The sequence below is a fragment of the Triticum urartu genome, chromosome 7A (assembly GCF_056163025.1).
Source record: "Triticum urartu cultivar PI428250 chromosome 7A, HENAU_Tu73, whole genome shotgun sequence".
NCBI lineage: Eukaryota > Viridiplantae > Streptophyta > Magnoliopsida > Poales > Poaceae > Triticum > Triticum urartu.
Genome location: NC_141879.1, coordinates 105,660,353 through 105,686,302, shown reverse-complemented (window position 1 = coordinate 105,686,302; position 25,950 = coordinate 105,660,353). Strand labels below are relative to the sequence as shown.

General features: G+C 47.5%; 2 protein-coding genes and 1 pseudogene across 2 annotated transcripts; 1 reads left to right on the top strand and 2 right to left on the bottom strand.

The window, feature by feature from the left end:
- Positions 1-6,263: 6,263 nt before the first annotated feature.
- On the top strand, positions 6,264-6,798 carry LOC125525848 (GPI-anchored protein LLG1 pseudogene; annotated as a pseudogene).
- A 733-nt stretch (positions 6,799-7,531) lies between these two features.
- On the bottom strand, positions 7,532-11,757 carry LOC147958318 (uncharacterized). The gene is made up of 7 exons (XM_087532050.1): positions 10,932-11,757; positions 10,672-10,875; positions 10,481-10,563; positions 9,224-9,370; positions 8,327-8,412; positions 7,773-8,163; positions 7,532-7,621 (listed from the first exon to the last, which is right to left on the bottom strand). The coding sequence occupies exons 1-7, from the start codon at positions 11,755-11,757 to the stop codon at positions 7,532-7,534; spliced, it is 1,827 nt and encodes a 608-aa protein (XP_087388176.1).
- A 10,345-nt stretch (positions 11,758-22,102) lies between these two features.
- On the bottom strand, positions 22,103-23,051 carry LOC125521777 (protein DMP3). The gene has a single exon (XM_048686840.2). It carries the CDS (start codon positions 22,986-22,988, stop codon positions 22,281-22,283), a length of 708 nt encoding a protein of 235 aa, XP_048542797.2. The 5' UTR covers positions 22,989-23,051; the 3' UTR covers positions 22,103-22,280.
- Between the last annotated feature and the right edge of the window lie 2,899 nt (positions 23,052-25,950).

Sequence of the window (25,950 nt, the reverse complement as noted above, 5' to 3'; positions counted from 1 at the left end):
ATGAGCATGAGAACAAGAGGGACATCCACGCGCGCTCCTTCTCCGCCGCCTGCCACGCCACGCCACGCCTCGCCTCGTCACGACGCGCCGCGCCGCGGGTTGCGGGAATGAGCCGATGTCTAAAATTTTGCCACGCACTACGGGTATACGAAAGGTCACATGGAAGCTGAAAAGATTTTTGCCAAAGTGGAGTTCGAATGCGAACGGTGGAGCCCTTCGGCTGCTGGCTGTTCGCTTCATCTCCGTCTCTTCGTTTCACCTCCCATCGCTGCCCTCTTGCCTCCTTCTCTTGTGCCTATAAAAGGGAGGTCGCTCCTTCCAGAGAGACGCACCAGAACTACTCCTTCCCTCGCCATCGGTTCCATCTCCGAGCTGCTGCTGTCTTCCTCATCCCGGCTTGCGGCGTGCATCGCACGTCGGGACAGTAGGCCTCCGAAACCGCACCTTTTGAGTCCTGTACGGGAGAAGGGTGATAAGGTTTTTGGGGAGCGCTCGGCGCGACTACTGGCTTCTTCATCACGGACTCCGACGATTACTTCCCTGACGACGACTTCTTCCCCGACATCGACAACCTCATCAACGACATGGCTGGAGAGGATGTCGACCCCAAGTCCAGTGCTTCTGCTGCTGTTGTCCCGTATGTGTGTCCTGCCACAGTTCTTTGCCCTAGTTTCTGCCCTACATATGTTAGGTTCTACTTCCTATATGCAACTTCATCTAGTGTCTGTTCTAGATGTGTTTAGTTCAAGTTCATATATGCAGATGCTATTTACTTTCTCTCTGTCAGATTGCATGACTTGCTTTATCTTTGCTATATTAGTCATGCTTTATCTAGTATTTCTGTTAGCAAAGTTATTTGGTAAATTGCTCATATTTCCAACAACCTCTTGTCCTCCTCGTATTCCGGCCAGCCCCTCCTTTGACGCTGCAAGCAGCTCCGCCTAAGCCACGCCACCCCAGATCGTGGTGTAAGCCGCCCCAAGGTCTCCCTGCAATGTGCGCACCTGATCACCACCATCTGCTCTCTTATTCAAGATCCCTGACTCACGACAGTTTGACCAACACCCTCCATGCTTATGTGTTCATTCCTGCAACAATAGGGTAAACATATGATTTGGTTTCCATTCTTCAAAATCGATAGCTGCAGTGATTTTCAGGAATCCACAATCACACGATTCTCACCAATCTCTAGCCCAAACAAAGGGGGGCTCAAACAATGGATGAGATCAAATTCCTTTAACCTCCTAGGTAATAGGGGCCATCTTAAAAGAGTTATAGCAGTTTCATGCATGATGGGACACGGACCTTGGCATCCCCAATGGTTTTGATATTATTGTTGGTAAATTTTACCATGTAATTAATCTGATGATGCAGGTAGAAAATAAACGAAAGAGGGAACAAATTTATGTGTAGACAATCCACGTGTAAACTTAAAAATAAAAATTGAGAGCACTCTTTTGTTTGGTTGGAGGGCACTCTTATATATTCTATCACCTATTACAAAACCATTCAAATACACATTATTGAAGTGGTTATGTGGTAAGTTGTTTGTTAATGATACATATAATTTTATTTACATAACAAGTACAGGTTATTGGATAGTTGATTTCCTTTCCCCTCTCGCAAGGTGACAAGGGAAAGCCTTCTTCCCATCGGTCTCCACTGGCGATCCCGTGGACTCGCCTCCCCTCCGCCTGCCTCTCTGGCGGCCAGTGGCGAGGACAAGATTCCTTGTCCCACGGCTCCGACTAGTAGATAGGTGGGGTTTAAGTCTTCGTAAAGGCAACGATTCTTCTCTAGAGTCAGTCTTCTGGGCTTTGATCCTTCTCAAGTTCGTCCGTCGGGACAGACTAGACAAAGCTCCGCCATAGATTCTAGCTAGCTCAATAGGGCAACGAGGTTAGGGTTTCTCGCCGTGAAACCAATGGCGTAAGTTGGTGTTAGGATCTTCAAATTAATCCAAGGAATAAATGGTGACAACTGCGGCTCTGAAGCGCTGGTCATTAGGGGCACGTGCACGAAGACTTCCATGTTGTCATCAATATGGTCAGGCCGACTCCGTTATGGGAGCAGGAACAACGGCACGTCGGCAGCTTGTTCTGGCAGCTGCAATGATTTCTCGGTGGTTCATGGACCTCGATGTAATTTTTATTATATTTGAAGTGCTTTGTAATTGTGGTGACAAACCTGATTTTTTTTTTTTTGGAAAAAATGTACAATTTGTTGGATGGCCTAAAGCTCTGATGAATTAAGTGTTGAATAGTGTGAATGTTTTCTTTATGACTTCTTGTAATTGGCGGTATCATAGGTTAGTATCATGCATAATGATGTATGATAATATCTCAATATTGCATAGTATCATAGGTTGACATTTTATATGACCTTATTTTTCTAGACGATTCATATTGGCACCACATTTAATATGATATGTTACGATAGTAGGATCTTTATCTTTTCTTGTCATTATTAAATGGTATGACGACTCAACACTATGCTTAGTTGGTATTGTATTTGGTTGCATGATACTATGCTACGATACCCATTGTGGGAGGTTTAAGAATATAGCTTCCCACGGTTGACCGGTTTGAGCAAAAAAATTTACCAGCCGTGACAGTCTAACCAATGAAAACTTGAGCACTAAGCAACAATTCTTAATTGCTCGACCCTTTGGTTGAGCTGTCGCACGAAGTATTGCCCGCGCCGCCGGCGGCCGGGCGTGTTTGTATACTCTCTCTCTCTCTCTCTGTTCCAAAATAATTAATATTATAGGATTATCTTAAGTCAAACTTTATCAAGTTTGACCAAATGTATGTAAAAGTATATCAACAATACAAAATCAAAATTACTTCAATAGATTCACTATGAAATATGTTTTCATATTATACATATTTGTTATTGTAGATCTTTGAGGATTTTTCTATATACTTGGTCAAATTTTTTAAATTTTATCTCCGATGGCCTTTGCGCCATGGAGTTGCGGAGGATCTCGCCCCCCCTCCCCCTCCTCCGGTCACCGGGGGGGGGGGGGGGTACCCCGTTCTCATTTTTGTTAGGTTCTATGACGTCTTGGTTGGGGCTGTGTGGCTGTGGCGATGTCCCTCTGTAGGAATAATGTCTCTCAAGTCCTATCCCCGTCCCAATGGTGCGATTAGCGTCGCCGGATGATGTCTGGAGATGTGTCTCCGCCGGGTCTTATGAAATTCGGTCGGTGCTGGTCTTCGCGGTGGATCTATTTGGATCCACTTTTTGTTCGGCTTTGTTCGTGTGGTTGCTGGTTTGATCTTTCAGATCTACAATTCTCTTCATCAGCGATTGTTGCTGCTCTAGTGCGCTGCACCTTTGGGGCCTTAGCACGACGACTTTCCGACTATCTAATACAACAAGGTTTCCCCGGCTCCGATGAGGGAGGGGCGATGACGGAGGCGCGCCTTCGGCTCCCTCTAGTGTTTGTAGTCGTCGCTGGGTGGTCCATGAACTTGGTTGTAATTTTTATTACCTCTAGTGTTTTCTATACTGCCATGATTGAAGAATAGACCGGAAAAATCCTAGAAGAATCCTCAAAGATCTAGAATAACAAATGTGTATAAATGTTATATAAAATTTATTTTTAATTAAAATTTGACTTAGGAACTTCAATTATTTTGGAATGAAGGGATTACAAAGGAATCACTTCATATACGATATTTAGATTTTTATAATTGTTAGATGGATGGTTGTGTCCTGCGTTTTCTATCAATGAAAACTAATACTATAATTATATGCAAACGCACAAACTTGATGTTCTCAAGTCAATTGGTTCTCTTTCATGTGAAATGAATTTTTGGCTTTCCATTCTCGTTCTTCTTCTTTTCTTTGTTTGAATTTTTAAGATTTGCATAGGTAATGTTTGCTAAGCAATTAGGCCATCCACTATACTGCTGATGGTATATTTCATCTTATCATTACATATTATTCCTCTCAAAAGAAAAATGATATATACAGAAATATGTGAGTACACATCAAATGAGTCGTCAATCAGTTGTCATTGTTCTCGGCGTGGAGAAGAAGAGATTTTTATTTTATGTCACTAACAGGTGAAACCCATCGTGTTTGTAGATTCCATCTTGACACATTTTCTTTCGTGTCTCTAGGACATTTTGGGAGAGGCTTTATTCACAAAGTAGAGGAACTATGCTCATGTACACGGATGCTGAGTCCTAAGAATCCGTGTCCTTCTGGAGCTGTATAAATATATAAAACAAACTCTCTTTTTTTTGAGGCAAATATAAAACAAACTCTGTTCTCCAATTATGGTACAATCAGGTTAAAGTAACTGAGTATTGCAATCAGTATTCCCCTTTTTGATACCCTAGGCCTTTCTGGATCATGCAACTCAAAAACTCATAATAACAATCACCCGCTGTTGTATGCTAGAAGAAATCTTCCAAGGGGTGATTGTCTAAAGTTGACTACTTGTCATCGATTTGTCTTTGGAGATATGAAAGAGGGGCTCAGATGAGTGGAGTACACATCCTAAAGGAAATGTAGTACATACCGTAGAATTGTAATATGTGCTATGGTGTAATGCCTTGCTTTCTTAATGATGCTAGGCATTCCGAATAATCCTATGAGCTTTGCATAATGAATGGGTTACAAGTTAAACAAAAACTAGTTTGTTGTATACAAGTATTAGAAGTTCATCATGCAGTCTAGAACAGTTCACTAAGGAGAAAAATAACAGTGTTGTGTATGTTCCATAAAACAAATACTATACAAATGTCTTATATTAAGGTACAGAGATGTTGAAGTGCAAAACCATCTTATATTAAGGTACGGAGATTTTGAACTGCTAAAACGTCTTCTATTAAGGCACAGAGGTAGTACATAACATTACAGAATTGACCAAGAGGCATTCTGCCATAGAAAAATATGTGCTCTTATTTTTTTTAAAGTACGCTTGTTCCGCCTCGGAGTACATCAGCATCCTTATGGAAGTTCACCTCGTCTCGCACAGAATTCTTTTCAAAAAAGATAAAAATAATTGCAGTTCACTTGGTGCCATCCACGCAACCCAGACTCGTTAATAGAAAAGTTAGAAAAAATAGTAATGTAGTTAACTTTGGTTCGTGCCATATAAAAAAGTTAAAAATGACAAAAAAATATAAGAAATTCATTAAAAGTGTAGTTCACTAGCACCGCCTTTGCAATCCATACAAGTTAAATGAAAAAAGTCAGGAAAAGAAAAATCAAGCAGTTCACTTCGATCCTTGTCACATTTCTCCCCTATGTGAAATACATTCGCCCCGCACGGTTACCATGTTTTTCGGAAAGAATCAAGTACATTGGCGTCCTCGATTCGGTTGATCGTCAGCGGAAATTCACATGCGACCCAAAATATGCATGAATGGAACTTGAGATTGTCGTTACATGAAAAAGTTTCTCTTTGTCGATATCTTTCCAACGATGTATCATTAGTGCCATTCGGACAAGTGGTTTACAATAGTAAATAAAACACAATCACTTGACGGTACCGCAACGTGTTTGAAATTATATTTAAACTGTAAGGAAACAAATAAAGTGTTCAAGAAAACAAGATCATCATAATACATGAGCTAGTCTTAGAGCACGACTAGGGATCATATTAGTGCGGCTGGGGTTGATTTGAGCCTCCATGTGCATCGCTGGTGGCTGTGGTGCAGGCGAGTCTCCCAGCGGCTGCTCACGAGGTTTGTGGCTGGGCGCTCCTTTTCTCGTTAGATCAAATCGACGAACGCCATCGGGTGTTGGATTTGCATGATTTTCTCTTACAGATCTGATCGTGGCGAAACCGACTGACCCGTGATGTAGATGCCCTCAGAGCCGGCCCTAGGGAGGGGTGCGCCCTGTTCATGGCATGTACAATGATGCTATTTTAAGAGTGTCACATAGGATAAATGATGATGTGAAAGAAAAAGAACTCATATAAAAAGGCTTGTCTTCTCTTATTTAAGAGAAGATAAGAGATGATCTCTTAGCAAGGAAACAGTTTCGCATTACACTTCTAAATTCAGCCAATAGTATCCACGGCTCAAAAAAAATTGTATCCCAGAAATAAATTACAGGAGTATAACTCTCGTGCTGCAATTAAACCTCAAAAGGTAAAAAAAACAAAACTCTCATGCTGTAATTTCAAGAAACGGTTGGACCCGTGCACCTATTTAGCACACGTCTCTCCTTCGTCTCTTTGCTCATTTCTTCCATTGTCTTGGGTACCCGGCCGGGAATATTTCAGAAGCTCCACGGAGATGCGCTTCGTGCTTTGCGTGGCCCTGCTCGCCGCAGCTGGGGTCATCTCCGGTTTGTCACGATCTATGGATCATCAGCCTAGCCAGCTCGTTACAATCGACTCATAGTACTTCATACTTGGTTGATCAAACTCAATTGTACGTAGGTGTGGCTGCAGATGAAGCGTTCCTCCTTGCGCACGACGGCGACGCCACCACCCACCACCGGAGCCGAAGCCGGACCTTGCTGGATGCTAGCAAACCATGCCCGGTGCACTTTGCGGCGGCGAACTATACCGTGCTCACCAGCCGGTGCAGTTGGCCCCCGTTCGATCCGTCGCGGTGCTGCCCGGCGTTCAAGGACTTTGCGTGCCCTTATGTCAACTATTTGAACAACAACAACGACTGCTCAGTTACCATGTTCCAATACATCCACTTCTACGGTAACTACCGGCCGGGGCTCTTCTTCCACAACTGCAATGAAGGCCCCAAAGGCGTCGAATGCCCTGACGACACCCCTTTGTACAGACCATCAACGGCGCCGCCCCCTCTCTGAATAAGTTACGAAAATTCTCTCTCAAAGAAAGAACAAGTTACGGAATTGGGAAATTAATGGATGTGTTACTGATATATTTATGGTTACTACACGTTACTCCGTGTGAATAAGTAATGAAAATATAAATAAGACATATATGATTGTTCTGCATATATGCATATACTTGTAAAATTAGATGGAAGCGTTCCTACTCCTCGCGAGGAGCCGCGTGGTATATATTTATGTGCGACAAGAAAGCCCCTGTTCATGGCGTACAAGGCAAGAGTTGATCGCTAGGATACAACTCGTACAGGAAAGAAGAGAACAGGAAAGCTACGAGAGGGAATAGAGATAAGAGATGGTTGAGATTACATCAAGTTTAAATCATATCATCTAACACCCTTCCTTAATCTCAACTGTCCTATATTCAAATTTCTCTTAAATTCTTCAAATGGCTTGACTGGCAATGTTTTAGTAAAACCGTCTGCCATTTGATCCTTAGAAGGAATAAATATGTCCAATTTCTTCTCTGCAACTCTTTCTCGCACAAAGTGAAGATCAATTTCAACGTGTTTGGTTCTATCATGAAAGACTGGATTAGCAGAAAGATAGGTTGCTCTCAAGTTGTCACACCACAGACAAGATGCACGATGTTGCTTAGTTCCTAACTCATGAAGTAATGACTCCAACCAAATAATTTCAGCAGTAGCATTTGCTAAAGATTTATACTCAGTTTCTGTACTTGATCTTGAGACTATAGCCTGTTTTCTGGCACTCCGGGAAATAAGATTAGATCCAAAAAATACTGTAAATCCTCCAGTTGATTTTCTGCCATCACTACATCCTGCCCAATCAGCATCAGAGAAAACACTAACAAGAGTGGAATTGGAGCGTTTAAACTGAAGACCCAAGCTTGCAGTATGCTTGATGTATTTTACAATCCTTTTAACAGTTGTCCAGTGTGCAGTGGTAGGTGCATGCAAATACTGACAAACCTTGTTAACAGCAAAGGATATTTCTGGCCTTGTCAATGTTAAATATTGCAAAGCTCCTACAGTACTCCTGTATCTTGTGCTTTCTTCTTCCTTAAGAGGTTCACCTTCAAATGTTGAAAGTTTCTCCGAAGAAGATAATGGTGTAGGTGATGGCTTACAGTCCTTCATCCCCATCCGAGTTAGAAGTTCAGTAGCATATTTTTCTTGATTCAGTACTATGCCATCTTGAATATTCTTAACTTCAATACATAGGAAGAAGTGCAGATCACCAAGATCCTTGAGAGCAAATTCTGAACTTAGATCATGTAGAAGAGCATTAGTGGCATTTTGTGAAGAACTTGCAACTATGATATCATCAACATATATTAGCACAAATATAACTATGGTTGCCCTGTTATAGATGAAACATGATGTATCGGCCTTAGATGCAACAAAACCAAGGTGCCTCAACTAAGAGCTCAATCTTGAGTACCACACTCTTGGTGCTTGTTTCAAGCCATAAAGAGCTTTGTCAAGCTTGCACACATAGTGATGTGTTTTTTTTATTCTCATACCCAGGTGGTTGTCTCATGTAAACCTCCTCTTCCAGAACACCATGAAAAACGCATTCTGAACATCTAGCTGCCTCAAGCTCCATCCCCTGGACACGGCAATAGCTAGCACAAGTCTGATAGTTGCAACTTTAACAGCGGGACTGAAAGTATCTTCATAATCTAAACCATAAGTTGTTTAAAACCTTTTGCAACTTGACGTGCCTTATACCTATCAATTGAGCCATCTGCCTTTTTCTTGATTCTGTAAACCCACTTACAGTCAATGATATTTTTACCTTTCTGTTCTGGTACAAGATGCCAAGTCTTGTTTCTCATAAGTGTAGAGTACTCTTCATCCATAGCACTTTTCCACTTTGGATCTCCAAGTGCAATCTCTAAATTTGTTGGTTCTCCTGCGATAGACAACATGCCATACGATATAGTACCATCAATTCTAATTTTTGGGTTTCTTATACCTTTTTGTAGTCGGGTTGTAACACGTGAGATGACTGCTGGTTGAGGTTGAACAGGACGTGTAGGTTGTTGCACAGGAGATGGTGTAGAAGTTCCGGCCACAGAAGATCCTGGAAAAGAATTTGACCCGCTTTGCACAGCGGATCCAGGCCCAGAGCTGGTAGCCTCCGATGTGGCCGAAATTGCTACTGCTTCAGCGGTGGTGGCCGTAGAAGATCATGCGCTCTCCTCTATGTGCGTCTACATGTGGCGCGTGGGGCACAACGACCTCGAGCCTAACGCGCCCAAGCCTAGTAGTTTTGGCGCTAGTGCATGCCCGCGCGTGGGACGCGGGACCGACGTTGTAGGTGGAGACGTGGCGCTCGTTCGCTGGAAGGACCGACTCCTGACTGGCGCATGATTCTGGGCAGATCCCCGCGCGCGATCCGAGAGATACTGACGCACAGGAGTTCCAGGTGACATCGGATCCTCCTCGTATCCAGCGCCCGCGTCTTCTTCCTCCTCATGAAATATAACATCATTTTCTGCCAAATTTTGATCATTTTGTGCACCGTTTTCTGCATCGTTTTCCTCCGTGTATTCTCCATGATCCTGCACATGTAAAGACACAGTACCAGCACTAGCAGAATTATCATTTTGGTTAGTACAATTGTCGCCCCCATGATCAAAACTTCGTAAAGTGGGTGGAAGAAGAAGGATTTCTTTTCTAAGAAGAGCTCCGGCATTAGGATGAAGAGACGCAAAGGGAAAAACAGACTCGTCAAATACAACATCGCGAGAGATGTAGACCCTACCAGTAGAGATATCTAGACATTTAACTCCTTTGTGAATTGGGCTATACCCAAGAAAAGCATATTGCTTTGAACGAAAAGCAAGTTTGCATGTATTGCAGGGTCTAAGGTTGGGCCAGCATGCACAACCAAACACGCGGAGAGATTTGTAATCAGGAGTAATGCCATAGAGTCGTGTGATAGGACTCTCAAACTTGATGACTTTACTAGGGAGCAAGTTTATGAGATATGTAGCAGTCAAAAAAGCTTCATCCTAGAATTTGAGTGGCATGGATGCATTTGCTAGTAGGGCTAACCTACCTCAACAACGTGGCGATGTCTTTTTGCAGAACCATTCTGTTGATGAGCATGTGGACATGAAACATGATGTGAGATGCCAAGTTGCTGAAAGAAAGAATTGAGTTTCTTGTATTCGCCACCCCAGTCAGTTTGCATAGCAACGATCTTAGTGTTTAGTTGTCTTTCAACAAGATTTTGAAAATTCTTGAAAACTTGAAACACTTCAGATCGTTTCTTAAGAAGATAGATCCAAGTAAATTTTCTATAGTCATCAATAAAGCTTACATAATATAAATGTCTACCAACCGAGACAGGAACTGGCCCCAAACATCTGAGAATACAAGTTGTAAGGGTGCAGTAGAGATACTGGTAGAAATAGGATATGGTAGTTGAGACTTTTAGCTTGCTGACATGGATCACAAACTGACTCACTACTAGACTCATGAGCATGGGGAAGCTTATTTTTGCTAAGAACATGTTTAACAATAACTGATGAAGGATGACCTAATCTACTATGCCACTTTGCAGAAGACGGCTTGATGACGAAAAAAGCTTGCTTATTTGACGATGACGACGACGATGATGATATAAGTGGGTAAAGACCTCCCACACACTTGCCCCTAAGAAGTACTCTCCTCGTGTCCAAGTCCTTAACCAAAAAGAAGTAAGGATAAAATTCAGTTAGAACACGATTATCAAGAGTAAACCTATGAACTGAGACAAGATTTTTTGAAGTTTCAGGAACATATAGGATCCTATTTAGATGCAAGTTTTTCACGGGGGTTTTGACAACTGAGCGACCAACATGAGTAATTTTCATACCAGAACCTCTTGCGGTGTGAACTTGGTCCGGTCCATGATACTTGTCCCTGATGGTTAGCTTGTCCAGCTCACCCGTGATATGATTTGTTACTCCAGTGTCCGCGTACCAGTTGGTGTCGATGCCATAGCTGCTGGTGATTGCATTTGCCTCCTTATCTTCATAATCATCTTCCTCATAGCGATCCCAACATTCATGGGCACCTCCTGCATGAAATTTGTAACAGATTTGGCACTGAGGTAATCCCGAGTTGGTTGTTGACGTTGCTGATGCTGCTGTTGTGGACGTCCTCGGTAGTTCCTGCCACCGTTGGTGCCGACACCAGAAGGAGTGGGAGGATGCCTTCCTCTGCCACGCCTCCTGTTTCCTTGGCCGCGGCCTCTGTTGTTTTGGGCACGACCCCTGTATGCCAAGTTTGTTGAAGAGTTGAAGCCGACACCTTCTGCCCCATCGCCCAACATCTCCATCCGTTGATCAAAGGCATAGATTTGGGCAAAGAGTTCATCGACACTGGTGGATATCTTGACAGCGCCGATGGCAGCCACCACGGGATCATAGTCGCGGTCGAGACCTGCGAGTACATAGTCCACCATCTCGGGATCTGAAACTGGATGACATGCTGCCGCAAGTTCATCCCCGAGGTTCTTTATCTTGGCGATGAAGGAGGAGCTGGACATCGTGCCCTTCTTGGTGGTGGTGATGGCGATCCGCAGATTTGTAATACAAGATTGTGACTGCGATGCAAAGATTGTGGTGATTGCAGTCCATAGATCATAGGTATTTTCCTTACCAATAACCTGTGCAAGAATCTCTTTTGAGAGAGAATTCAGCAGATGACTAAGGACTTGTTGATCCTTCTGCAGCCATGGCACATACAGTGGGTTTGGCACCGCAGCCATGGTCTTGTCTGACTGCTGCTGCTCCACCGTGCCTAGGGGCGCGGCGTCGGTTCCATCTAGGAGCCCAGTGACCTGCGCTCCTCGCAGGCCGGGCATCACTTGGGCTTTCCATAGGAAATAATTCCCCTTTGTCAACTTCTCAGCCGGCAGAGGACCAAGGTTGAGGACGACTGAAGTCGAGGAAGCCATGGAGATGGAGAGGTTTCTGGTAGCTAGATTGTGAAGAGGATGGCTCTGTATACCATGTAAGATTAGATGGAAGCGTTCCTACTCCTCGTGAGGAGCCGCATGGTGTATATTTATGTGCGACAGGAAAGCCCCTATTCGTGGCGTACAAGGCAAGAGTTGATTGCTAGGATACAACTCGTACATGAAAGAAGAGAACAGGAAAGCTACGACAGGGAATAGAGATAAGAGATGGTTGAGATTACATCAAGTTTAAATCATATCATCTAACAATACTTATTACCTTCTGTACAAAAAATGAATTACCAGTGAAAATTTCACGTCGATGATGCACCTTGCGAACGTCAGAGGGTGTCATCATGACTCCGCCGGTTTTGCCCGGACTAGAGGTAACACATCAAGCACACATCGGTTTTTTTGGAACGAAGACGCACGAAGCGACCGACTTTAAATTAATAAAGCCCCAAGGAAGCATCCACACAAATAGTTCAACATTACAAACCGAAGAAAACATAAGTTCCGCGGGCTCGACGTCCCGGCAAAGGCTAAGAACCAAGTAGTTTAAGGATCACAAAAGCGGAGCGAAACATAGAGCTCAACGCAAAAGACTCAAGCTTGCTGTCCTTCTTGTCGCGATTTCACCATGCATAGCTTGATCTGCTGCATAATCTCGGTCATGCGGTCCTCATCACGCGTCTTCCCCAACGGCGCCCAAGCCCGACGATTCCAGATTCTTGTTTGCGAGACGAAGCTTGGCGCTTTCCATGGAGGACAGCTCCCCCAGCTTGGCCTTGGCCCGCACGCTAGGAGCCCGCTGCACCACCGGTGTCGCCTTGGAGCAACTGGCCTTGCTGCCCGCTTCGGGCGCTCCCAAAGCCGCCCCTAGATCCCCATCGAGCATCGCCGTCGCCGTCGAATTGGACATTGCTTGCTTGTTGGCCGGCTTTCTGCCAGCCGTTTTCTTGGCCTGATGACCAGAGTTGTTGGAGCCACGCCTGGGCGCAGGTGTCATGTCGCAACCTTCATCCACCACACACCCTGAGTCCGTCCCCGTCACCACGAGAGGAGAGGATGACAGGAGAGCAGCAGAGGGGGCCCCAACCACCTCGTGTAGCCCGGCCATCTCCGGGATCTGGGCCATGATGTTGGACCCATACTCGTCAAAGGACAACGCGAGGGAGCGGGCCAGCGGCGGCACACTCACCGCCGTGTCCTGGGTCGCCACCCCCATGGCCCCAGCATCGGCCGACAAGGCACCCAACTTATCCCAAGTCTCAGTGTCGATAGAAGTATCTTGTAGGCTGCTACCTCTTGAGCACTGCGTTGGATTTTCATGAAGAGGAAAGGATGATGCAGCAAAGTAGCGTAAGTATTTCCCTCAGTTTTTGAGAACCAAGGTATCAATCCAGTAGGATATTATGCGCGAGTCCCTCGTACATGCACAAAACAAATAACTCCTCGCAACCAATGTGATAAGGGGTTGTCAATTCCTTCATGGTCACTTACGAGAGTGAGATCTGATAGATATGATAAGATAATATTTTTGGTATTTTTGTGATAAGGATGCAAAGTAAAAAGCAAAGGAAATAACTAAGTATTGGAAGATTAATATGATGAAGATAGACCCGGGGCCATAGTTTTCACTAGTGGCTTCTCTCAAGAGCATAAGTATTTTACGGTGGGTGAATGAATTACTGTTGAGCAATTGACAGAATTGAGCATAGTTATGAGAATATCTAGGTATGATCATGTATATAGGCATCACGTCCGAGACAAGTAGACCGACTCCTGCCTGCATCTACTACTATTACTCCACTCATTGACCGCTATCCAGCATGCATCTAGAGTATTAAGTTCATGAAAACAGAGTAACGCCTTAAGCAAGATGACATGATGTAGAGGGATAAATTCATGTAATATGATAAAAACCCCGTCTTGTTATCCTCGATGGCAACAATAACGTGCCTTGCTACCCCTACTGTCACTGGGAAAAGACACCGCAAGATTGAACCCAAAGCTAAGTACTTCTCCCATTGCAAGAAAGATCAATCTAGTAGGCCAAACCAAACTGATAATTCGAATAGCCTTGCAAAGATAACCAATCATACATAAAAGAATTCAGAGAAGATTCAAATATTGTTCATAGATAATCATGATCATAAACCCACAATTCATCGGTCTCAACAAACACACCGCAAAAAGAAGATTACATCGAATAGATCTCCACAAGAGAGGGGGAGAATATTGTATTGAGATCCAAAAAGAGAGAAGAAGCCATCTAGCTAATAACTATGGACCCGAAGGTCTGAGGTAAACTACTCACACTTCATCGGAGAGGCTATGGTGTTGATGTAGAAGCCCTCCGTGATGGATGCCCCCTCCGGCGGAGCTCCAGAACAGGCCCCAAGATGGGATCTCGTGGATACAGAAAGTTACGGCGGTGGAATTAGGGTTTTGGCTCCATTTCTGATCATTTGGGGGTATGTAGGTATATATAGGAGGAAGGAGTACATCGGTGGAGCAACAGGGGGCCCACGAGGGTGGAGGGCGCGCCTGGGGGGGAGGTAGGCGCGCCCCCTACCTCGTGGCTTCCTCCTTTATTTCTTGACATAGGGTCCAAGTCTCCTGGATCATGTTCGTTCCGAAAATCACGTTCCCGAAGGTTTCATTCCGTTTGGACTCCGTTTGATATTCCTTTTCTGCGAAACACTGAAATAGGCAAAAAAACAGCAATTCTGGGCTGGGCCTCTGGTTAATAGGTTAGTCCCAAAACTAATATAAAAGTGAATAATAAAGCCCAATAATGTCCAAAACAGGTAGATAATATAGCATGGAGCAATCAAAAATTATAGATACGTTGGAGACGTATCATAGGCTATCCTCTTGGTCCTCTCCCATGTCTTGCATCTTGGAATCCGGATCCGCTGCAGTGTTAGGGACCCTGCCATCTCCCTGTTGGGTGTTGCCAGGACCAGCACCGCCAGGCCTAGAGCTGCCTGGTGGCCGTGCTCCCCCCGCCAAGTCAGAATCCTTAGGCGGAGGGTTGGAAGGCCCAGCTCCGAGCACCGCCCGCTCGCCACCGCGTTTGGGGAGCACCTCGCGCTCCACCTTGATCTGGAAACCCTCGTGATTGAACCACACTTCCACAAACCCGTTCAGCTTCTCCAGAGCCTTGCACGCTATCTTCATCCTCACCGGTCCCAACCTGATGAGGGATAGCTCATCCACCACAATTGGTCGACCTAGCATCCAGAACTCTTCCTTGATGCGGTCCTCGCGCATGTGCTTCTTAGGGATGACGTGCAGCCCTCACCCACGTCTCGGGCATGGCCATCGGCTGCACCTCCTCGTGAAGCATGTCCCACACCATAGCAGTGATGTCATTGATGGACAAGAACAACTGAGTCACTTGCCAATCCCAGTCCCCGGTCACCATGTGCTGCAGCTCTTGCTTGAGGATGCAGAGGTTGAGCTTCCCAGGATCCACGGTTAGGATAGCTGCATTCTTGATTCTAGCATCCACGGGCAAGTCAGCCTCGGCATCCTCATCGAACTCAAGGTAGAAAAAACCGTCGCCTGAGATGGCACTGCCCATGATCTGCAAGTGCAGTTGGCGGTCACACGACGGGCAATGGGGGGAAGCATGACCCTCTTCCTTACAGAGCACGCAGAGAGGCTTGAACTTGCACTTGGATTGAAAGTGGCCCAAGCGCCCACACTTGAAGCACTCGACGTCGGGGACCTCCTCCAATGAATGGGCTCCTCCGTCGTGCCCTTGGACGAAGAGGGAAGCGCCATGGCCAGCGGCTTCTTGGCTAGTGGGTCACCGTGGCCCCCACCACCGTGAGGGTGCACCGCCGGCGTCCTTTCGAGCTCCTGACGCCATTGACTGGCCTTCTTCTTCTTGCGTTCTTGCAGCTGGATCCACCAAGGGGGAGGAGGACCCCAATCCCCCTCACGCCCGCCCTGGTCTCGGCTCCCGCCGCGCCCCTCTCGGGCCTCGCGCTCGTCCGAGCGCTCCCGCATCGCTCGCTTCGCCTTGTCGCGCAGTTTGCGCTCCCTGCGTCGGTCCGTCTCGTGGTTGGAGGTCTCCATTGGTCGCTTGTCAGCCCGTTGGTCACCCATCACCGCCGCCGCGAAAGACTTGAGAAGAGGGGAGGGGGGAGGATAGATCTGGAGGGTGCAGGCAGAGTGAGCGAGGCGCCGCACCTCTCTGGAAGTGACTGGAAACCCTAAATGTGGATCCAGGCAGCCCCGCCGCAGCCATATATAGCCCGTCACGAGCCTTGGAGCAGGCCGAGGCAACGAGGGCCTTGTAGGCCCAGTGGGACTCGAGACGAGGGTCGTGCCCTGTCCCACCCCACCTGGAGCATCCGTCCCGGGCCTATGAGGGCGCACCGGCCCAGGCCCACTAACAAAGCCCGGCCCAACCAGTTCAACCCTAGGCACTTGGGGGGGGGGGGGGGGGCGGCGCTTCCCGACCGCGCTCCGCCACCGCCGGCGCCGCAGGGGAGGGTGGTGCAGGCAGGCATGGCCAGTCCTTCCTAGGTAGCTCTGCCCCGCCCGCGGCCACCAGGCTCGCCGTCGTCTTGGATCTGATGATCCGAGCCGCCCCCACCTCTTCTCCCGAGCCCGAGCCCGAGCACGCCACCGCCGGCGGAAGCCAGATGCGAGAGTCCATGGCTCTTGAGCCACGGCCTCCCGGCGCGAAACGGCAGGCGCCCCCCCGCACGCAGACCGCGAGCCTCAGCCGCAAACCCCACGAAGTCGCCGACCGACGGCCCCGCCGACACCGCGCGCATCAGCTGCTCCTCCTCCGATCCCATGTCGTCATCCTCCGAGTCCTCCGCCTCCAAAGCCCAGAAGCGGTTGCGTCGGGCCCCTACCCCCGCCCCCGCTCCCGCCGAGCCGGCACAGGCAACCGCACCGCTCGCCAGAGGGGACCCTGCGCCGTGGCGGACCAGAGTCCACTCCGCCGGCGAGGAGTCGCCCAACGCCCGCACCACTGCGAGCACTCTGTTGCCATCTCGTACGCCCAATGGCTCGCGCATTTCGAAAAAGAACACATTGGTTTTTCAAGAACCATGTGGTTGTAGGGCTCGTCACTATGTCGTGTCGATGCAGTCATACTGTCGTAAATGGCGCGATCGTTTCGGTCATCATGATGCGGTCATTGGCATTGTTGAAGTCGCGTCTTGCAAAAAAAAATCTATCAGAGAATGTTAGGTGTTCATCTTATGGACAAGACAACGACGGTGTATTGACGATGATTGATGAAGGCCACGTTATAGTAGACCTTGGCGATAACGTGTCGATGAAGAACTAGCGGTGTGAAGTAGTGCGTCACATGAAGGCGTCCGTCACTGACGATGTGTGTTGATGCTTGTTGTCGTGCAAAAGAAATCGATAAAGAATTACATCTCTTTACACACTGACGTGTCATGTGGATGGTGCATGTCGATATAGCTTCTCATAGTATAGACGTGGTCGACAAATATATAATTTTTTGAACTTGATATAGCCGTACAGCTTGATGTCGTGCTCTGCCTGAAGGAGTTGATCGACTGGGCGAAAAATAGCTATTGCATGAGGCGTCCTAGGTTGGTGTAGATGTGGTCCATGAAGGAATTAGCCCTCTCGTGATTCTAAGACTCGCAGCACGTATGTACTCTCTCTGTTAACTAATACATTATAATATAAGATTTTTTAGATTATTAAAGTAGTGATCTAAAAAATCTTATATTCAGTAGGTGGGTATTGTCGAAGTGTATCCACGATGTGTGCAAGATGAAAGTTCTGTTGGGCTCGTGTGGCTTAGCGCAGAGGCGGATTGGTGGATCGGACGGAGCCGTATGACGTAGTGGACAGCGCTTTCGAACCTCGACCGGGCCCCGCACCGAGTTGACGATGAGTAAGGACACACGGAAGTGAATTGCAGAAAACCAACATATTGGCGCCTAGGTTTGCAGAAAAACACTAGTTTATGAATTTTTGCCATAAACTACTGATTCTTAGTCTAATCTTTTGCAGAAAACACTGATCGGTCCCTTCGGGCATTTTAACCGTGATTATGACATGTGGGCCTCACATTTGATGACTTGGCGTAAAGGTTCAGGTAGACAACGTTATACATTGTTAGATGAGGGATATTCTCAATTTACAAAACAATCCCTGTAATTTTACCGGGACACCCTTCAATAAAAAAGCGATCAGCTCCACACATAGATTTGGGCTGCCCAAGCAGCGAGCAGAGCAGCAGCATGCCGGCAATGGTCTCGTCGCCAGGAGCCGGAGTAGAGGGAACGACCACAGGTGCGCGGCTTCTGCAGCAGTCGGCGACGAAGCTGGCCGGGCGGGTGGGCCGCACCTCGTCCCTCAGCCTGCGGTCGCTAGAGGTCCGGCGTCCGTCGACCTCAGCCTATGGTCGAGCCACCAGAGGAAGCCGCCTGCTATCTAGCAGCCAAGTTCGCCGGATCCACGACGCCGGGGACCGCGGTGGATCCATGGCCTCGCGATCTGGATCCGCCATGACCCGCACGTCATGCTTGATGTCGGTGAGGTCCGGTCATGTGGCCACCATGACGCGGGGACGGCACGGGCGCGAGGGCGCCGTGAGGTCCAGGTAGGTCGAAGCCGAGAGGAGGAAGGATGGAGAAGGGGAGGCGCGGCCGTCGCTGACCCACGTTCGCCCTGCTGCGCGAGGCCACGCGCCACCGGCTCGGGAAACAGATAGGAGCGATGACGGAGAAGGGGAGGCATGGCCGAGATGCCTGAATGCGCACCGCCAGCTCGCAAAGAGAGAGGGGGTGGAGAAGGGGAGGCGCGGTCGCCGTTGCTCGCACCCGGGCCGGGGCCGGGGCAGGTCGCACGACTTGGGGACGGCAGTGGAATGGGTGGTGACTTTTTTAAGGCAGTTTTCTTTTTAGAGAGGGGGTGTGTTTGGCAAAAAAGACCCCTCTAACATCGTTTACTGTGCACCGTCATGCCATGTCATCAAATGATGAGCTCCATCCGTCATAATCATTATCAAATGAGCCAAAGCTGTCAACTAGTGTATTTTACAAAAATTAGACCGAAAATAAATGATTTTTGACAGAAATTCGTAAACCGGTGTTTTCTGCAAACCTAGACGTCAATGTGATGGTTTTTTGCAATTCACTCGACACATGACTATCGTAGGTCGACGAAGGCTGGAAGCGCTAGATGTAGATCATCTGGTGCTGATGCTGATCGATGCATATCAGCTCATGTATGTGTTGCTAGCTGCACAAAAACGTCATGAACTCATACACGAGGCCTCACCTTGCATGGTTCCTGAAGCTGACCGCTCGCCGTGATCTCCATGGAGGAACATGTCGTCTGTCAGCCTGTCGGGTGAACCGTATAAGGCGCATTTGGTTGCCTGGGTTTCCCCCGGATCCCTTCCTTTTTTTCAGGGCCCGAAACCCACGTGCAAACTCTCACCAGGTAAAAATCGGGAGCGACATTTGGACGACCCAATCCGCAGGGAATACCAGCCCGAATCCCTCTCTTTCTCTAGATAGAAGTCCCACGCCTCCGCAGACCAATCCGCAGGGACAGCAGCGAAGCCTCCCCACGAAGCTCCGCTTCCGTTCGCGTCCGTGCGCGGATGGACCTGACAGGCTGCGCGTCCGTGCGCGCATGTGCAGACCTGGCTCGATCAGGCTTGCCTTGGAGATTGTAGTCGATGCGTGTGGATGTGATCGGATCGAGTTCGTTCGCCCTCCCGGCGTGGAGCCGCGGCCTTGATTGCCGGCTCGTTAGGCCGGCCGGCGCTGCGAGTGCCTACGTTTCCTGACATTTGTATTTTCGTTTTATTTTTTCAATTTTGACTCTGTAAGTATTAAAAAAAGTATTTCTTATACTTCTTTTTGCTATCTACCAATCTTAGAGCATCTACGGCCGGACATAGCAAATCCAGCCTCCTATACGCCCGTGAGCGCGTCTGGGCGTGTCCACGAACAGCGCCGGGCGGCCCCTCATATGGGTTGCCGCACACCTTAGATGCAGAGTCTCAAATACATGCAATCTATACAGGTCAATCATACAATACAAATTGTCCAAATTCAACAGTTCAAAACAAAAGAAAAACAAATCATAGTTCGACAACAATCCGAACATGCCAAAATGATAGCAATGCCCGAGCGTGACAGGTGCCTCACTGGCTGGCCGGATCACTCGCCGGACGCCATCCATGCCGCCTACTCAGAGGCCATCCTTGCGTCCCGCTCCGCCTCATCCTTGCTGCATGCTCCGCTGCTGCCACTGGCACCCTGTCACCTCGTACACCCTATGGTTGTTGATCTCCTTCTTCTTCTCCGCAAGTCACTTCTTTGCATGTTCATCCAAAAGTGTTTCGTCTGTCAACATGATCTTCGCATCCTCCGCGTCCCGTGCGAGTTGCAACCTCTTCTTCTCAAGTTCAACCTCTCCGTCACAGCGGTCGGAGACGGGCTAGATGACATCTAGGGCGGAGGATCGGGATCGGTGGTGAGGATGGTGAGCAAAGGTGGCGGACGGCGAGGGCTCGGACGTGGGAACGGGTGGAGGGAGGCGGGAGGAGGAGGGATAGTTTAATGGATTTGGTGCAAATTATGATGGGGTAGGGATGTCGGGTCCAACGTGGCGGACGCGCCCGGACGCCTGGGAGCCCCCATATCCATGCCATATTTGGGCTTGATATTATTTTAGAAAAGGAGGAATCACCCCCGGCCTCTGCATCTGGGAGATGCATGCGGCCATATTATTTATTATTCACAAAGACCTTACAAAGAAAATACAATAGTAAACCCGAGGCCACCATCTAGACGACATCTGTCGCTACTCCTATCCTTTTGATGAAGGGGTGCCGAATGTTCGGACCAAATACCAAACAGACATCGCACAAAAGCCTAACATTTAACGCTGGATGCCCCATCCAAGCCACATAGGCGGGACTGGGTAACACTCCGGCCCGGCGCACTCTTAATGAGTACCACACGCACACGCTGCAAAGGGACGTCACCTTCGTCTTCCCTCGATCCATCTCAAAGCATGTACTGACGCATCGACCTTTTATGGCCTTTCTGGCATCGACGCCACCACGACGCCAGACAACGTCGACCTCCTGTGCGTGTCCATCGCCACACATTTGACGTCAAGCCTCCACTGCTCCATGCCGCCGAGAACCGCCGCCATGAATATGTAGAAATAAACACCGCTCCACCGAAGAAGCCATCCGTTGGTCCCTCGAGCCCAAGTGCCTCTCCAAGAATGCCGCCCCAAGGGGGTAACGACACATGAATGCCGCCGTCATCCAATCAGCTGATCTAGGGTTTCCTCCGGAGGTATTGGGTGGGATTGGGAGCTTCACCTCGATGATGCCTTCATGAAGGAAACAATGATAAGGGCATCGTCATCACCGGCTCTGGCCAATGACCGAAGACCTAGTTTTCACCCGGATCCGTCCCAAGAAATCCACCCGGCAACCTATGCACTGTCTCGACCGCCTTCAAAGCCCCAGATCTAGCCGCCTATATCTGGCAACCAACCGCAACAACAGTGTCACCATAGGAGCCCTGGTGCAATGGCCACTGCCTGAGTGCGCCACCACTGGAGCCTGGGAGGAGGGCTCTCACCCCACCTCACCAAACCGCGAGAGCCGTCGAGATGATCCCGCACGCTCATCACCGTCTCTGATCTGAACCAATCCACAGCAAAACCATGAGATCGGCGATGCAGATCCGCCTTGGATAGGGACAACACCACGCCATGCCGTCGCGGGAAGCCCGAGCTTCACCCGCCGCCACCTTCCAGGACCGCCACCCCGGGATCCAGCCGCCGCCGACAGGCTGAGCCGCCGGCCACCGCGACCAAGGCCGCCATGACCCCACGAGCCCATCGAATGGACGGCGCTACCAGATCTTCCTTGGAGCCTAGTAGTTGCGCCGCCCCCACCCAGCATCACGCCGCCGCCTTGCGCCATCGCCTAGATGCGCCGCCGCGCCGCCATGACGCGGATCGGGGGAGAGCACCCCAGTGCCATGGGTGACCCGCCTCACCTGATCTGGCGCGGGAGGGAAGAGAGCCTCCGCCGTCGCCATCAGCCGCCTGGGGCTTCGCCCGGCGACCTCCTCTAGCGGCGGCGGAGGAGAGGGGGAGGATGGACATGCCCGGTGGCGGGGGCTAGGGTTTCCACCCGAGCCGCCCTAGCGGGAGGGCGACGCGGGGGGCGATGCTGTTGCTAGATCATCTCAAATTCGTTAGCCATGAGGGGTGCCGGTCAGCCCGGGCGCCCCATATCCGCCTCATATTTGAGCTGGTATGAGGGACCGTGGCATGAACAAACTAAACAATACACAAGTATATTTCTCAAAATACACGGATGGTTCCATGGGCCATGGCATAACAAACTAAACAATACACAAGTATTTCTCAAAAATAAAGTAATCACAAGTTAACAATATATATCGTGATTACGTTGTAATCTAATTGTCCAAAAAAAAGGTGATATGATCATCTAAACATCAAGTGAGCTTCTTGCGAGGAGTGGTGTCGGTGTAACCGATGCCCTTCCTCTTTGTGGGGAAGACCATGAACACAAAACTCGACAGAAATGCGATGCCCAACGGCAGGTTCTTGAGCAGCTCTGCGGTGTTCCTGCCGGCGTTGGGGAAGAAGCAATTTTGTAGCCCCACGTCGCTGAACGCCACGGTGAGAAAGACCAGCGCTGTGAAGATGGCGTGCAAAAAGTCCAGTGGCCTGATGCGGAGCCTCCGGAACTCAGCTGGAGTCCACTTCAGCTTCTCCTCTTCGTCGGAGAAATTGAACACGTTGAAGCCGCGTGGTGTGGCGACGCCGTAGTAGAGCTTCTGGTCGCGGCCGAGGACACTGTCGGTGAAGGAGAAGAGGATGCACAGGGCGGTGAGGATGATGACCAGCGCGGCGGTGAGCCACTGGTTGGAGGCCTCGCACTTGCCGTGGTTGGTAAAGGACGGGGATAGAGCCTGGTACGCGAGCATTGTGCCCGTCGGCAGGAGCTGCGCGAGGTTCGCGGCGCTCGACATGACCTTGTCCGTTGCCTTGGATGCTGGTCCGGCAGCTGCTGCAGGTGCTATGGTCACGTCACCGGCATCATTAGGCATGGCCGGGACTGTCCCGGCCGTCGGCTGGCCGTTGGTTTGTGGACTTGGAGGCATCTGGATCACGGTGGATGATGGAGGAGGAGACGCCATTGTGTGGTCCTAAGCTGTTCCATTCGTGTGGCAACGCAACGTTGGTGTGTATATAGGTGAACCCTCTACGAATGGTTCTACCGTTGGCCGCGTCGATTTGTCTACGTGGTGTGCCAAGCTAGCTGAAGCCCTGCACATGTTGACTTCAACTATTCTAGGCGTGATCAGTCGTTTCTACGTGTCTTGAATTGTCTTAAGTTTGCATCCCACGTACTTGGAACTCTCTAGATTTTCTTTGGTTAAACTTCCACTAATGGCAACAAAAACGTCGTGGTCCTGAACGTGCGACGATGTCTTCTTCCCCGAAAGTGAGGAAATGAATTAGTTCAAGATCACTTGTTTCCAGTAGAAATCTGCAAGCTTACCTTTCACTCAACTAGCACAGTGCCGTCTGGCAAATGCGAGGACCCTGCCTTTATTGCTCTAAATTTTTGTAAAAAAATAAAAAAAAATTATATTCATATTGTGCGCTTAGAAATCAATACTGTGACTCTATAGCCACTGCTAAATTGGATATCATATGAACGCATACATATTACAGGCCTCACTGGTATGCATGATCTTAAAACATAAGAATTTTGATGGAAGTGCAAGATAGAAGAAGACTTGGAAGCACAAGAATTTTGTAAACTGTGCTTTTGGTTCAATAAATGTCCAACCACAAGAAGAAGAAAAACTCCATTTGTTCCAAAATATAGTGCATAATAGATTTTTGCAAAATCAACTTTGTAAACTTTGTGCAACATTAGAGAAATTCTTGTCAACGTCTACATTGCCAAATCATTACCATTGGATCACGAAATATATTCTCAAATGACAAAACAATGGGATTTTATAAATTGGTCAAAGTTTATGAAACTTGACTTTTAAGAAAACCAAGATGCCGCATCTATATGGTGATATTTTATATATTGGTCGATATTGTGTGGTATAGTAAACATATACGGCATCTGTATGGCAATTTTAGAATATGCCACAACTATTGTACTGAGGGTATTCTATGGTAGTCTGGATGGAACCCAAATCAGGAAAGACTCCTCGATACACACGCATGCGTGCGCGCGCACGCACTCACGCAACGCAACGCAACACACACCTGTATGACATATGTGATTTTTTTTAGTGTCCAATCAGACAAAAATACTTCACGGACTATACATTTAAGAATGAATCATAGAACACATTTGATATCATACAGACTGAAGAATTTTCCATGACCAGCCTTTGAGTGTTCTAAGCACATATATGTTTGGCATGTTCCATTCTTTCTGAGAAAGCACCACAGAAATGGGGAGGTGAAGTTAGATATAAAAAATTGACAATATTTGTGTTGGAAGTTGAAGTGGCGCATAGAAGTACCATTCGTTTCGCTCCAGCTAGCGGTACAACATTACATGCCGGGACCCTGTTCATGAATCATGTATCACTATGGCAAAAAAAAAACTCATGTAAAAAATATCCGCACATAACAAAGGAAGTCATGATTTCAATTACAGAAAGTGGAAATCATGATCTCATTTCCATGGTTCCTCACTTTGAAGCATGAAACAGCCACCACGCCCAAAAGTGGAGCCATGGCCAACGGCGAGACAAAGATCGCCACATACGGCTTAGCTAGTGCACATTAACTCGAGCTATTCATACCTAGAAATATGGACATACATCGAGCCAAGGCGAATAGACAATGACTTGTATGAGGTGGAAATTCATATTCGATCGGCATGCCGAGTATGGACTAACAAATGTAAATGATAACTCAACAATTTTCTTATAGGATATATTATATTATATTATATTATATTACATTGGGTCCTTGAGTTCAAATTTTGATACCATTCTTAATTGGAATAAAATACTACGATTTTTTTGGTCTGTTGAATAAATTTGTTGTTTGTACCTTAAGTCGTCAATTACTTGTGTATGAAATATCATAAACCTCATGCAAAGTTAATTATTCCATTGCCACATTAATGCATGCAAAGTTAATTATTCCATTGCCACATTAATGATATCTATCAAATTTTAAATGGAGATCTTCTAAATCTCCACTTTCATTTTACCATTACTCATTGTTCATAAGAAGCTATTGCTCGAGAGAAAGGTGCTTGAAGATTCATGGAAAATTGCTCATAAATCTTCCTGGATGCCTCCAACACCTAGTTCCTCCGATTTCTTGCTCCAATCAATTTCCAGCAATCCTACATTTTAGATGAACTCATCGATATGATAGCCTTACCACCGATAAACAACATTCAACTAGATAGATGAAGAATCATGACCGCCACAAAACAGGACACCGATGCTTGATAAAATCTAGGAAACCCACTGAAGAGGCGGTCAAATCAATCCTAAACTATGAGGCTGCTTGAAATGCTTAGGAAACTCACACCACAATAACATCACATCAAATCAAATTGGCTATGGATTTATCCAAATATCGCAATACGGAGACCTTCAATTTTTCATATGGGGGTGGTGGGAGATGGAGGGTCCTTTGGTTGTTGTGTTCATCCAAAAGGGCAGGTATGTGTGTGTGTGTGTGTGTGTGTTACAAATGAAGAAGGGAACCTACGTCTTTTAAAGGCCGGGAGCAATGGGAACTTAAATCCACGTGGCGGTGTTCATAGGTTGGTATTTCGTTTTGTTTGGTACCATCCCGGGTTTTCATCCCATGTTTTATCTATTACGTGAATATTTAGACAGAGGGCTGATTTTGGCATATGGTACCCTCATGGGCATCACCTTTTTCCAGGTTGTATATTTGTATAATAGTTGATGGAGTATTGAATAGTATAGGTGGTACATAAGAGCTTCTCTTTCTGATTTGGTCCCTTGAGACTTAAAGTGGTTTGATGGATACCATGATGATAGTTTCACACACGTGGTAGTCATTTCAATACAAAAAATCGTAGTTTAGGAATTTTTACAACACCAAAAAAAAAATAAAAAATAACTAATTAGT

Coding starts and splice junctions, on each gene's coding strand:
- LOC147958318 (XM_087532050.1), bottom strand. CDS start 11,757: ATGGCTTCCTCGACTTCAGTCGTCCTCAACCTTGGTCCTCTGCCGGCT. Junction 9,371..10,480: donor AGGACTTGGACACGAGGAGA/GTACTTCTTAGG, acceptor TTACATGTGCAG/GATCATGGAGAATACACGGA. Junction 8,413..9,223: donor CGATGTCACCTGGAACTCCT/GTGCGTCAGTAT, acceptor TGCCGTGTCCAG/GGGATGGAGCTTGAGGCAGC.
- LOC125521777 (XM_048686840.2), bottom strand. CDS start 22,988: ATGGCGTCTCCTCCTCCATCATCCACCGTGATCCAGATGCCTCCAAGT.